General features: G+C 41.4%; 1 protein-coding gene across 1 annotated transcript in view; it reads left to right on the forward strand.

Moving 5' to 3' along the window:
* LOC126485058 (probable G-protein coupled receptor CG31760) overlaps positions 1 to 12,294 on the forward strand; it is a 613,409-nt gene that overhangs the window by 478,916 nt on the left and 122,199 nt on the right. The window contains exons 6-7 of the mRNA XM_050108660.1: positions 365 to 474; positions 11,230 to 11,444. Of these exons, the coding sequence (XP_049964617.1) occupies positions 365 to 474; positions 11,230 to 11,444 (325 nt within the window). The remainder of the gene's footprint in view (positions 1 to 364; positions 475 to 11,229; positions 11,445 to 12,294) is intronic.

The following is a 12,294-nucleotide window of genomic DNA, read 5'->3' on the forward strand; positions in this document are numbered from 1 at the left end:
GGAATCAAATTTATTATTTAAAACTTCTGTGCTAAGAGGTGGCGGTCGAACTGTAGAGCACTTCTTCCCAGGTGACAACTAAACATCAGGGGTAAGAGTTGCTACCTTTAGACCACGGCTCCTTAGTCAGGAAGTCTGAATTAACGTAGACGTCGGAAGTGAAAGCCTACACGATACAATTAGATTTATGTTACACTTGCAAGCTGTTCGATAGGCAACCGTTAACTGGATCTCTGCACAGGTTAGACGTTTTGTCATATAGATGCTTAGTGACAACAAGTGCGACTGATTTTAGTTGACAGGTAAGTTTGGCTAAAGATCCGTTTTAACTGCACGCTAATTGCTTTCTCCGTTGTGCCCCCAGACGATAGTGATGTACCCGACGCCCAACGTGGTGACGTGCACGCTGAGGGTGTGGTTGCGCGAGATCGGTTTCTCGCTCACGTACGGCGCCCTCATGCTCAAGACGTGGAGGTGAGTTCACATTCTCCTTATCCCTTAATTCTGTTTCCTTTTTATTAGTACATATGAAATGTAAGTGGTGGCGCTACGGTCATTTCTGAAACGACTAACATATCCTCCTACACAGAATCGCAGGGGCTCAAGGATACTACAATTTGATTATTGTTGTTGCTGTTGTTGTTGTGGTCTTCAGTCCTGAAACTGGATTGATGCAGCTCTCCATGCTACTCTATCCTGTGCAAGTTTCTTCATCTCCCAGTACCTACTGCAACCTACATCCTTCTGAATCTGCTTAGTGTATTCATCTCTTGGTCTCCCTCTACGATTTTTACCCTCCACGATGCCCTCCAATGCTAAATTTGTGATCCCTTGATGCCTCAAAACGTGTCCTACTAACCGATCCCTTCTTCTAGTGAAGTTGTGCCACAAACGTCTCTTCTCCCCAATCCTATTCAATACCTCCTCATTAGTTACGTGATCTACCCACCCTTCAGCATTCTTCTGTAGCACCACATTTCGAAAGCTTCTATTTTCTTCTTGTTCAAACTAGTTATCGTCCATGTTTCACTTCCATACATGGCTACTTCCATACAAATACTTTCAGATACGACATCCTGACACTTAAATCTATACTCGATGTTAACAAATTTCTCTTCTTCAGAAACGATTGCCTTCTATTGCCAGTCTACATTTTATATCCTCTCTACTTCGACCATCATCAATTATTTTACTCCCTAAATAGCAAAACTCCTTTACTACTTTAAGTGTCTCATTTCCTAATCTAATTCCCTCAGCATCACCCGATTTAATTTTACTACATTCCATGACCCTCGTTTTGCTTTTGTTGATGTTCATCTTATATCCTCCTTTCAAGACACTGTCCATTCCGTTCAACCGCTCTTCCAAGTCCTTTGCTGTCTCTGACAGAATTACAATGTCATCGGCGAACCTCAAAGTTTTTACTTCTTCTCCATGAATTTTAATACCTACTCCGAATATTTCTTTTGTTTCCTTTACTGCTTGCTCAATATACAGATTGAATAACATCAGGGATAGGCTACAACCCTGACTTACTCCCTTCCCAACCACTGCTTCCCTTTCATACCCCTCGGCTCTTATAACTCCCATCTGGTTTCTGTACAAATTGTAAATAGCCTTTCGCTCCCTGTATTTTACCCCTGCCACCTTCAGAATTTGAAAGAGAGTATTCCAGTTCACATTGTCAAAAGCTTTCGCTAAGTCTACAAATGCTAGAAACGTAGGTTTGCCTTTTCTTAATCTTTCTTCTAAGATAAGTCGTAAGGTTAGTATTGCCTCACGTGTTCCAACATTTCTAGGGAATCCGAACCGATCTTCCCCGAGGTCCGCTTCTACCAGTTTTTCCATTCGTCTGTAAAGAATTCGCGTTAGTATTTTGCAGCTGTGACTTATTAAACTGATAGTTCGGTAATTTTCACATCTATCAACACCTGCTTTCTTTGGGATTGGAATTATTATATTCTGCTTGAAGTCTGAGGGTATTTCGCCTGTCTCATACATCTTGCTCACCAGATGGTAGAGTTTTGTCATGACTGGCTCTCCCAAGGCCGTCAGTAGTTCTAATGGAATGTTGTCTACTCCCGGGGCCTTGTTTCGACTCAGGTCTTTCAGTGCTCTGTCAAACTCTTCACGCAGTATCTTATCGCCCATTTCATCTTCATCTACATCCTCTTCAATTTCCATAATATTGTCCTCAAGTACATCGCCCTTGGATAAACCCTCTATATACTCCTTCCACCTTTCTGCCTTCCCTTCTTTGCTTAGAACTGGGTTGCCATCTGAGCTCTTGATATTCATACAAGTTGTTCTCTTCTCTCCAAAGGTCTCTCTAATTCTCCTGTAGGCAGTATCTATCTTACCCCTACTGAGATAAGCATCTACAACCTTACATTTGTCCTCTTGCCATCCCTGCTTAGCCATTTTTGACTTCCTGTCGATCTCAATTTTGAGACATTTGTATTCCTTGTTGCCTGCTTCATTTACTGCATTTATATATTTTCTCCTTTCATCAGTTAAATTCAATATTTCTTCTGTTACCCAAGGTTTTTTACTAGCCCTCGTCTTTCTACCTACTTGATCGTCTGCTGCCTTTACTACTTCATCCCTCAGAGCTACCCATTCATCTTCTACTGTATTTCTTTCCCCCATTCCTGTCAATTGTTCCCTTATGCTCTCCCTGAAACTCTCTACAACCTCTGGTTCTTTCAGTTTATCCAGGTGCCATCTCCTTAAATTCCCACCTTTTTGCAGCTTCTTCAGTTTCAATCTGCAGTTCATAACCAATAGATTGTGGTTAGAATCCACATCAGCCCCTGGAAATGTCCTACAATGTAAAACCAATTTGATAAAAAATCGAAAACATAGTGCCGCGTTGGCCGCTGAGCGGCTGCGAGGCTGTATGATGCAACCCACTTGGGCCGATTCGCCAGCGGGTATGCGCGCTGTTAAAACAACTGCACCGCGCGTACGCTATTCTGCTCCTGCTGCAGCTGCTGAAAATTCTAAGTCCATTATTAGCTCTGTTATGTAATCAGGGTCATGCCCTCAGTATATAAGCGGCCAACGCAGACCAGCGGACACCGCCCCCTGCCACGTCTTCACCGTTGTGTCCCCCCTAACCTCCATCTCTACACTCTACATCTCCTTTCCCAAGGTGGCTTCCATCAACTCCCCCCCCCCCCCCCCCAAATGATGCCCTCTCTCTCTCCATTTACCCCTCCTATCAACTCTGATCCTCACTCCTCCTCCTTTCCTCTGTCCTTTTCCCGGGCTCCCTCTGCCCCCCCCCTTCCATCTTCTTTCTTCCCCACCTCCCCTCTCTTTGCCCCCTTCTCTCCCCCGCATCCTTTTCCATTTCCCTCCTCTGCCTCCTCTCATTCCCTCTCGCGTCTGCCCTTCAACCCCTTTATTAGTCCTCTCCCTCCTTGGTTCCCCCCCTTTTCGTTTTTTCCTCTCCTCCCTCCTCGTTTTTCCCCCTCCTGCAGCCACCCCCCCCCCCATGTGCCTTTGGCTCGGGAGTGTCGTCTTTGTGCTGCCACTTTCGTGCAGTGTTCTACAGTGAGTGTTCTACAGTGCGTGTTTTACAGTGAGTGTTCCGTGTTGTGTTTTTTGGGACTTGTTGCGAACGGCCATCATACTGTCACTGGGTGTGCCTTTTATCTCTTGAGAACAGAAACCAGACTGTCGCCATGTTTTTTAATTGTGTGTCTACTATGTTACTTGTCTGATTCCTGTGTATTTTATCTACATTGGCATCCCCTTTTGCTTTCTGTTTTAACTTTCCGCAATTTTACGCCATTTTACACTTTAAATCACCATTTTATCGCCTTGTTTTTCCTTGTTTCTTTCTTCTTCCTTTATTTAAAAAAAGTCTGTAGGCTGTAGAGCAGCGTAGTAAGCTGCTGCCAGCTCGCCCGCTTTGGGGGGAATTGAAAATCAGTAAAGAAAAAAAAAAACAGCGGAATCATTCCGCTGTGAGCTATATCTGCAACAGCATTGAAGCACTATGCCTCGTCGACGTGTCTATCGTCAACGTCGCCATCGCTTGCCAGTCTACAAACACATACTAAGCCTGGAGAATAAACTTGGCACAAATGGAACTGCACAAAGTGTGATACTGAATGGACCCTTTTATTTTTTCGTGGATGTCGAGTTAATTTTAGTCTTGATGTTGCCACTGGGAGTACTGGAAGTGGATAGTTTACTCTCGCTATCGTTCGATGTGAAAATGCCTCTCTACCTGGATTGGAATCATTTGCCGACCAAGATGTTATCGCTTACAAGATCTTGCGGATATTCATAGTTTGTTTGGAAAATATAAAATAAAAATATATTATTTGGAATAGAAACACGTCTCCAACCACAAATGAATAGAACATTCTGAATTACGAAATTAATTATAGCAATCTTCTAGCAAATTTTTTCCCAATGTTCTTGTAACTATAATATTACGTCCCAAAATATTAAAATAAAACAGTTACTCCTATAATAAACCGAACTATAATTCGTAAGTTATTACGACACACTATATGCGTTTTCTTACGGCGTGGGTTGTATAGTTAATTGCACACTGATTTTGTCAAACTTCAATTTAAAATAAGAATTATCTCTCTTCTTCTAGCTGGAATTAGTTTAGGGGTCAGTAAATCAATGTCACCTTCAGTAGGGGTTCGAGAGAATATGTTATATAAATTTCTACTTCACATTTTTATGCAGAGCATCATAGAAAGGATTTAACACGTATTTCAATCAAATTTAGTGGAGGGGAGAAAAATAATGAAAAAATCTACACAAAGTTTTATTTATCAACTCCATAGCTCCGTCTCTAATTTATTCTTTTTATTCTCATAACGGTACTTGACGGACTGGCCCCTTCGGATTTTTAGAAGTATTTTAAAGCCGTTATCCTCGTATAAATTATCAGTTAACTAAGCAGTATGGAGCAGTTCCTGAATAATGAAAAACATCGAGATTTTACGCTTGGGTATTTGCAGATCTCTGGCGGTCTGAATCACAAAATAGTTTTGGAACGGAGCCAGCTGCAGCTGGATGCGTAACGGTAAGTCTTGTAGTTTGAAAAGGGTTGGTGCGAGTCTCCTAGTTGCAAATGTTTTGTTTCCTGTTATTTGAATTCGATGTTTGTTATCAAACGAAAAGTTACGTAACAAGTATTAAAACATAAATTTTAACAGCAACAACATATTCCTATTTCGAATTACCTGGGGCGTTCAATAAGTAGTGCAACACTTTCTTTCTTATCTAATTTCGACTGAAAAATGCAGAATTTTGCGTGAGCGTTGTAGATAGTGCCACATCAGCCCCCAATGTCTGATGAAGTCCCGAAAGGAGGCGGCACTATACGTGACCTTTAAAATAGCGTCTTCAACGAAGGTGCGCCCCTTGTGGATAGGTGTCATTGAGTTTGTTCTTAGCGGAAAACCAGAGCATCGCAAATAGTAAGAGGCGCCTGCAGAATGTCTACCGAGATAGGGCAGCGAGCAAAAACACTGTGAACAGTTGAATGAGGCGTCTGTTATCATCGCAACAAAGTAGCGTAAAATCGTGCAAACCTCTCCGATCTCGCTCTTACCGGCAGGCCGTTCACAGCTGTAAGTCATGCAATGTTGATACTTGCGGAGGTATTCAGCTGTTTAACTGGACGTCACTGTTGGTCGTGAGAACACACCCGTACACCAGGTGTGGTACTCGAAGGTGTGTTCTCGTTGGTCTCATCGCCGGCTAACAAAAGACCAAGAAGGGTAATGATGGTCCATCTGTGGTGAATTACTTGCGCGTTACGGGGCTGATAGTGACAGGTTTCTTGTCGAACATCGTCACAGGCGCGGAAACATGGCACCACTCCACGTATCCTCAGAAGAAAATGTTGAATGCCGCACCCTCAGCAGGTAAAGTCATGGCAACGGCCTTCTTCTTCTCTGAAGCGGTTATTCGGTTTCATTTCCTTCCTCATGGCGCAACTATCAACTCGGAAATGTCCACGGTTCGTGGTCTTGCGGGAGCGTTCTCGCTTCCCGCGCAAGGGGTCCCGCGTTCGATTCCCGGCGGAGTCAGGGGTTTTCTCTGCCTCGACATGACTGGGTATTGTGTGTCTCTCATCATCATTTCATCCTGATTCATTCGCAAGTCATCGTAGTGGCTTTAAAGAACTTACGGAGTGGCGGCCGAACCGCCCCGCGAGGGGTCTCCCGGCCGCCAATGCCATACGCTCATTATTATTATTAACTCGGAAGTGTGTTGCGCTACCCGCAGCAAGTTGAATATACGACTTCACCGTCTTCTTTGCCACAATAACGCAAACGAGTTTCTGCTTCTCGTTAACAACACACAGCTTCACGCAGTCTTGACACCCGAGACTAACTCACAAAACTTCATTGTACTGTTCTTGCTCAACCACTCTACAGCGCGGTTCTCGCATCTTCCGACTTCCATCTGTTTTGACCAATGAAGGATGCATTGCAAGTGATGTCGTACGTTGATAATGGGAATACTACTGATGCAGCAGGACCTTAGCTCCGGAAATACTACGTAGATGGTGGGAATATTATTGACGCTGCAAAACCTTAACTCCCACGTCGACTAGTAGAGTGGTATCATGCGGGTATACAGACCCCTCCCACTAACAAGGCGTAACGCCGTTGCATTGAATGGAGATTATGTTAATAAAAAGCGTTTTTTGACATAACTGTGGTGAAATTATATGGTGTATTGGACTCATGAATAAAAACTCCCTTAGTACCAGCGACGCGAAGAAAATGCAAAGTATGTAATCGAAAAAAAGAATAAACTGTATATATCAACAATACAGTTCAGTATTTGGAAGTGAAAAAGGTGTTTAATTTTCCGTTATGCTTCCCGTTGTTACCATATTTTAATTTATTGGAAATAGTGACATTTTAACTGCATTAGTAATTTCAACTGAAAATGTAATTTTTATTGAAAATTATGTTTCAGCATTTGTTAATTAATATTTTTATCTGATAACAAACGTGAAATTGAAATATAAGTAGAAAAATGTTGCTGTAGAGCTGCTCAGACCAGCGCAAATCCACTTGCACCATGCACAGCTACACTGTTTTAGATACTCGAAATGCTTTATAGGAAACAAAGCTCTAAAAATGTTCCAATCATCAAATGCGATTTACTTTCTTGCGGGAAAGAGGGACAACTGCGTTGTACTACATTAGGAAAAGGATTTCCTTTCGTTGAGTCTCAGTTCCTCTAAACATGAAGAAAATGGAAGAAAGATCTCGTTGTCAGACAGTATAGATTAACCCGTATAGACTGTCTCTCTCTCTCTCTCTCCCTCTCTCTCTCTCTCTCTCTCTCTGTGTGTGTGTCTGTGTCTGTGTTTCATGCTAACTGCACAGTCCCTGAAGGCAATGCATAAATAATTCCTGTGTTTGTTCATAATCGACCAAGAAGACCGCAGTAAGTCTGGTAGAAGGCACTTCAGCCTATTTATTTTCACTTTATTCCGTTTTGTGATTATTCGTATTTCCCTTAAATATGGGCGATTCCTCTACACCTCTGAACGCTGAAGTGAAACGTGTTAATATTAATACATTTCACTAGCAATTCTTTCTGGCCATGTGCTGAACACGACAAAGCTTACTAGGAGTTAGACTTAAACCGACTATTACTCTTTTCCGTCTTCTGCGACTTTTGTCTTGCCTGGACTTCCTGACCATATTCCTGCATCCGCATCCAACGGAACTCGTATGCTTCTAATCCAACGTTATATAAACTGTGAATATAATACCCTGCAGTATTCACACAGGTTCTGTACACTCTTGCGTTCTTAGTGTTCAGATTCAATTCCTAGATGGAAAAAGGCCTCAGCTTCAGTAGTTTACTCCTGTTTCATCAGTTCGTTCGCCCATAAAGTTGTGTTGTTTGTAAACTCATTAACTGACGTGCACTCTATTTCAGAATAGTTAATGTAAACCTTATGCAATTTCTAAGTGATCGCTAGTAATCGAAAACACAAACACCGTGCCAATCAAGACCCAAGTCATAAATGGCTCACACGATCGCAGGAATCGCTACTCAGCAGATCAACAAGATAAATTTTCAAGTAACACCTCTGTATGACCCAAGGAACTCAGATACAAAAGTTGTCCGTCTCTTATGTTTAATATAAGAATCGAAATACAGGAGAAATATAAGTAACCTTAACTTCTAGCCTACACTAACGCAGCAGCTAATGGTTACAGTGGCAGAGTTCATAATAATAATTTTATAAGCGTTTTACGTTAACGGTGGCTGTAGGCTTACCATAATCTCGAACAAGATACATTCAGTGTATAGCTGTTACAAAGCTAGTTTCACAAACCAACAATAAACTGCTATGTGTCATCTTACATGGCTCTTACGTCACGTACCATTACATGCAATTTGGCAAAAGAAAAACCAATTTCATACCTGCACAAAACTTCGTTGACAAAACTTCGTTGGTACTCCAAGCCATAACAAATGTGGTCCATGGTAACATCGTTGCACTTTCGTCATTTGCACTTTACTGACTACGAGAATAATTTTTAACGCGTATGACAACTTTGTGGTGCTGATTATTCAGAAAGAGCACTAAGTATGAGTCCCATTTCGAGTTCACGGCGTACGATTTGGGTACATTTTAGCAGCAGTACACTATTTTCCAGACAGAGCACTTTTGGAAGGAACACCGCCAATAACAGCTGGTGTAATAACTATGAGATAACCGGTTTACCAAGTAATAGAAACGTCACCAGTACTGTCTACGTTTACTGTTTGGACCCACCTTGTTAGAAAAGAATATACTTTTAGTGAATTCTATGATTTAAATTTCCGCCATCTCACATAACGTAATTTCTATGAATTTAGTGTTGTATTTACTATTTAACATGATTATGTTAGGACATCGAGATCCTCTGTTTGATCGGAGCAGAATTTGACTCAATAATTCTTTAAAGTTTATAAATCAATTAAATGTGTATAATAATGGTATTATAAATAATAATAATAGCAGTAATACCAATATCAGTAACAGCAGGACTGGAAAGCCGATCTCCATACAAGGAGCTTGTTTCCAAAAGGTAGCAAATCCTATGGGGCAAGCTGAGCAGAGCAGAAAAACTCCCTGTAGGAACAATAGTCCTCGTATGCAAATCATAGTTGTGATACAACTTGTAGAATAATTTAGGGTATTCCTCATTATTATTGTACAGTAATTTATTTTTCGATTTGGTACTTTTCGGCTTAAAAATTATTTTAAAGGAGTACAAATGATACTTCAAAAACAAATATCATTTAATATTCATATCCTTTGTGACATTTACCACAAATTACTTTAGAGGAGAAGTTTACCAATAAAAAACTTGAAACATAATTTATCTTTGTTTAGACCATAAATTATCATATATTTATTCTCTACTGGACCTTCTAGAATGGGATATACTTGAATTCATGCACAATTATTTTTTGTGAGTACTACGAAAAACGAATTTTAAGAACGATTATGCATATAGGAATCAAATGTTCATAGTATTACTGATATTCGATTCCAAACATCAGTCACCAGTCCTCAATATGTACTCGTATATCATTAACTTCTACGACGCCTTTGTAGAAAGAGATTTGATTACTTTCAGATTCCATTGCAGTAAGTATGGATAGCAGGTCATTTACGTTTTCCTGTTTTACAGGACTACTGTTAGTTAAAACGTTTACTTGAAGCAAAATGCAATCATACCCTACTTTACATTTTGTGTTTGCAACCTGGTCTCGTTGCATATGCAGCATGCAGACCAGCTAGTCCTGATATATTATGAACAGTGAGACTTTAGCCTCACTATTTTTGAAGGCTTTTGCTTTGGAACTGGTATTTGACCGAATTCTTGCCAACTGACCCAGAAAGAAAATCATAATTCAGGGCCTGAAGTGTTTCTACTGTTTCAAATACATTGTCATATTTTTTCTGGGAGCATTACAATTTCAGTCTTTGGAATTTCTAGGATACGAAAAGACCAATCTACAGGCATGTATGAATGATCGCGTACAGGGAAAAACCACTCAATCTATAATCCCTGTCGTGATGGAAATAAAACAGAATAATTTTAGTTGATACTCAATTCTCACAAAACAATCCACAATACGGTTTTAAAACTGGCGTGAAAAATCCCGCAGGCATGACCTAATTACCTTTGGACCCCTATCACGTTCACCCCTAAGCCATCTATAAAAATGCGTCGCGTTTGGTGAAACGATTATGCTCTCCTAATGAATAACTATAGCCAGCACGATAACTTAATTGGCGTGAATAATATGCTGTATTAACTTGCGCCTTGGTAAGGGCTGCTTCTGCATCGAACCAAAGTTCTCTGCTATATTGTCCGGCGTCACGGCACTCAGCTAGATCAGTGCAAGAGAATTTGGTACTTCTTGCAACGAAACTTCAAGAGGATTCGGTACGTTTTGGTGTAAAATACTGGATCTGACAATCTTTTTTAAGGTAATTGGTATTTGTTACTGAAAAGTAGTTACTTGCTACGCGCAGCAAGCTATTTCATAGGGACTGCTAACGTTTTTTTCAATGTTTTGGATTTGGTACCTTTTGGAAGCAAACGTCACGTATATCTTTGAGCACTTGAAATAATAGTAGCGACTAGTATGTAATAACAACTGCAATACTAAAACTAAGACTAATAGCATGATACTAATAATAATGACAGCAATAATAGTAGCAGCAGAAATGTAAACGCAGTGAGGTGTAAGGGTACAAAATTGAAATATAACATACGAAGTTCTGAGAAACGGGACCTTAGGAAGACTGCCTCAGTTATGGGCTTTAGGAAATGGTGACTGTCTAGTTGGAAATGAGGTTTCGTAATTGTGCCTCCGTAATGAGTGAGGACCGCATTATTGTTGTTCTACGACATTTGCTATCAGCTGTCTTTAGAAGAAATATGTGTGACTAATTTCCCGGATAGTGTGAGAGAGATACAGCAACGGGGTTCCACTTTTGGTTATTCTTTTCCTTTTACATAATCAACGACGTACATTTCAGGTTCTCCACTCAGTGCTGGAACCGAGAATTGTTCGGGTGAGAGCTGTACATGTAGAAACACATTTGGAAACAGCAAAACAAGGGAGGAGGAATGGAATACGGAAATGTAAGCGCGAAACTGAAAACAATGTGCAGCTCAACTGTCTGCCCAACGCACAATTTTTCAGGATATCTGTGATATTTCGGGTGCGGTCGGCGAAAGCGATCAAGATCACCGACTTCGACCTGCTGAAGCGGCTGGGCGTGATCGTGGCCGTGTTCAGCGTCTTCCTCGTGATCAGGACGCTGGTGGCGCCGCCGCACGTGATCGTGGGCCGCACCGCCGACGACCTCAAGGCGTACCTCTGCCGCACAGACTGGTGGGACCACTCCTTCACCACCAGTGAGTACGAGGGCAGCGGCTGCTCCTGGGTGGGGCTGCCGCAGCTCGCATTCTGTGTCTTGGTCGTGTCTCACATATTAGAGTAAGAAATCTGTAGAATTATGCTGTACAAAGTGTAATGTCATGTTACCAAGTACTCCTCACCTTAACAGCTTCCGTTTCCTGGTGGCCGAATACTATAATGTTTTCTACAATACAGAAGTCTATGATCGAGCACTATCTTGTTCAGAGAATGGAAGTCAACGATATCGGAATTGACTCTCGACATGAGTTGGTTACAGTATTGAAAACTGCACGCACTTCTTCACCTGAGTTTCTGTATTATAATTTGTGGAGGATAGCAAGCAGTGTTTCCACTCTGGAATGAACTAATGATTCACACGGTCGGGGTAACACTCGAGATCACACACAGAAAAACAAGGGCAGCGTATGGCATTAACTTTGTTTGAATAGCGGCATATTCCAGCAGTATCCTCTAAAAATCATTAATAGCAGACATTCTAAGAAAGAAGCCACGTATTTTACGGAAATGTACGCAGACAATTCGAAGAGAGTGTGTTCAGGGCAGGATCTAAAACTATCTTTCAGCACCTTAAGTATAATTTTCTCAGAATTCATGAAGTTATGCAGGAAATAGAGAGCAGAATACAGACGCCTAAAAGTGAGACTGTGTAAGGGATCGGTGATTCCATGTACATAGATATTAGTATCCGACGCCCAGGTCGATAGCAGACAGGAGTCGATTGTCGAGCGCTGCAGGAGGCAGTGAGACTAGTTTCGAGTGAGAAGTAGTATCGGAGAAACGGGCAAGAATGATGGTCGAGCGAGTAGTAAACGGTAAATTGACCTG

The sequence above is a fragment of the Schistocerca serialis genome, chromosome 6 (assembly GCF_023864345.2).
Source record: "Schistocerca serialis cubense isolate TAMUIC-IGC-003099 chromosome 6, iqSchSeri2.2, whole genome shotgun sequence".
In the NCBI taxonomy this organism is placed as follows: Eukaryota; Metazoa; Arthropoda; class Insecta; order Orthoptera; family Acrididae; genus Schistocerca; species Schistocerca serialis.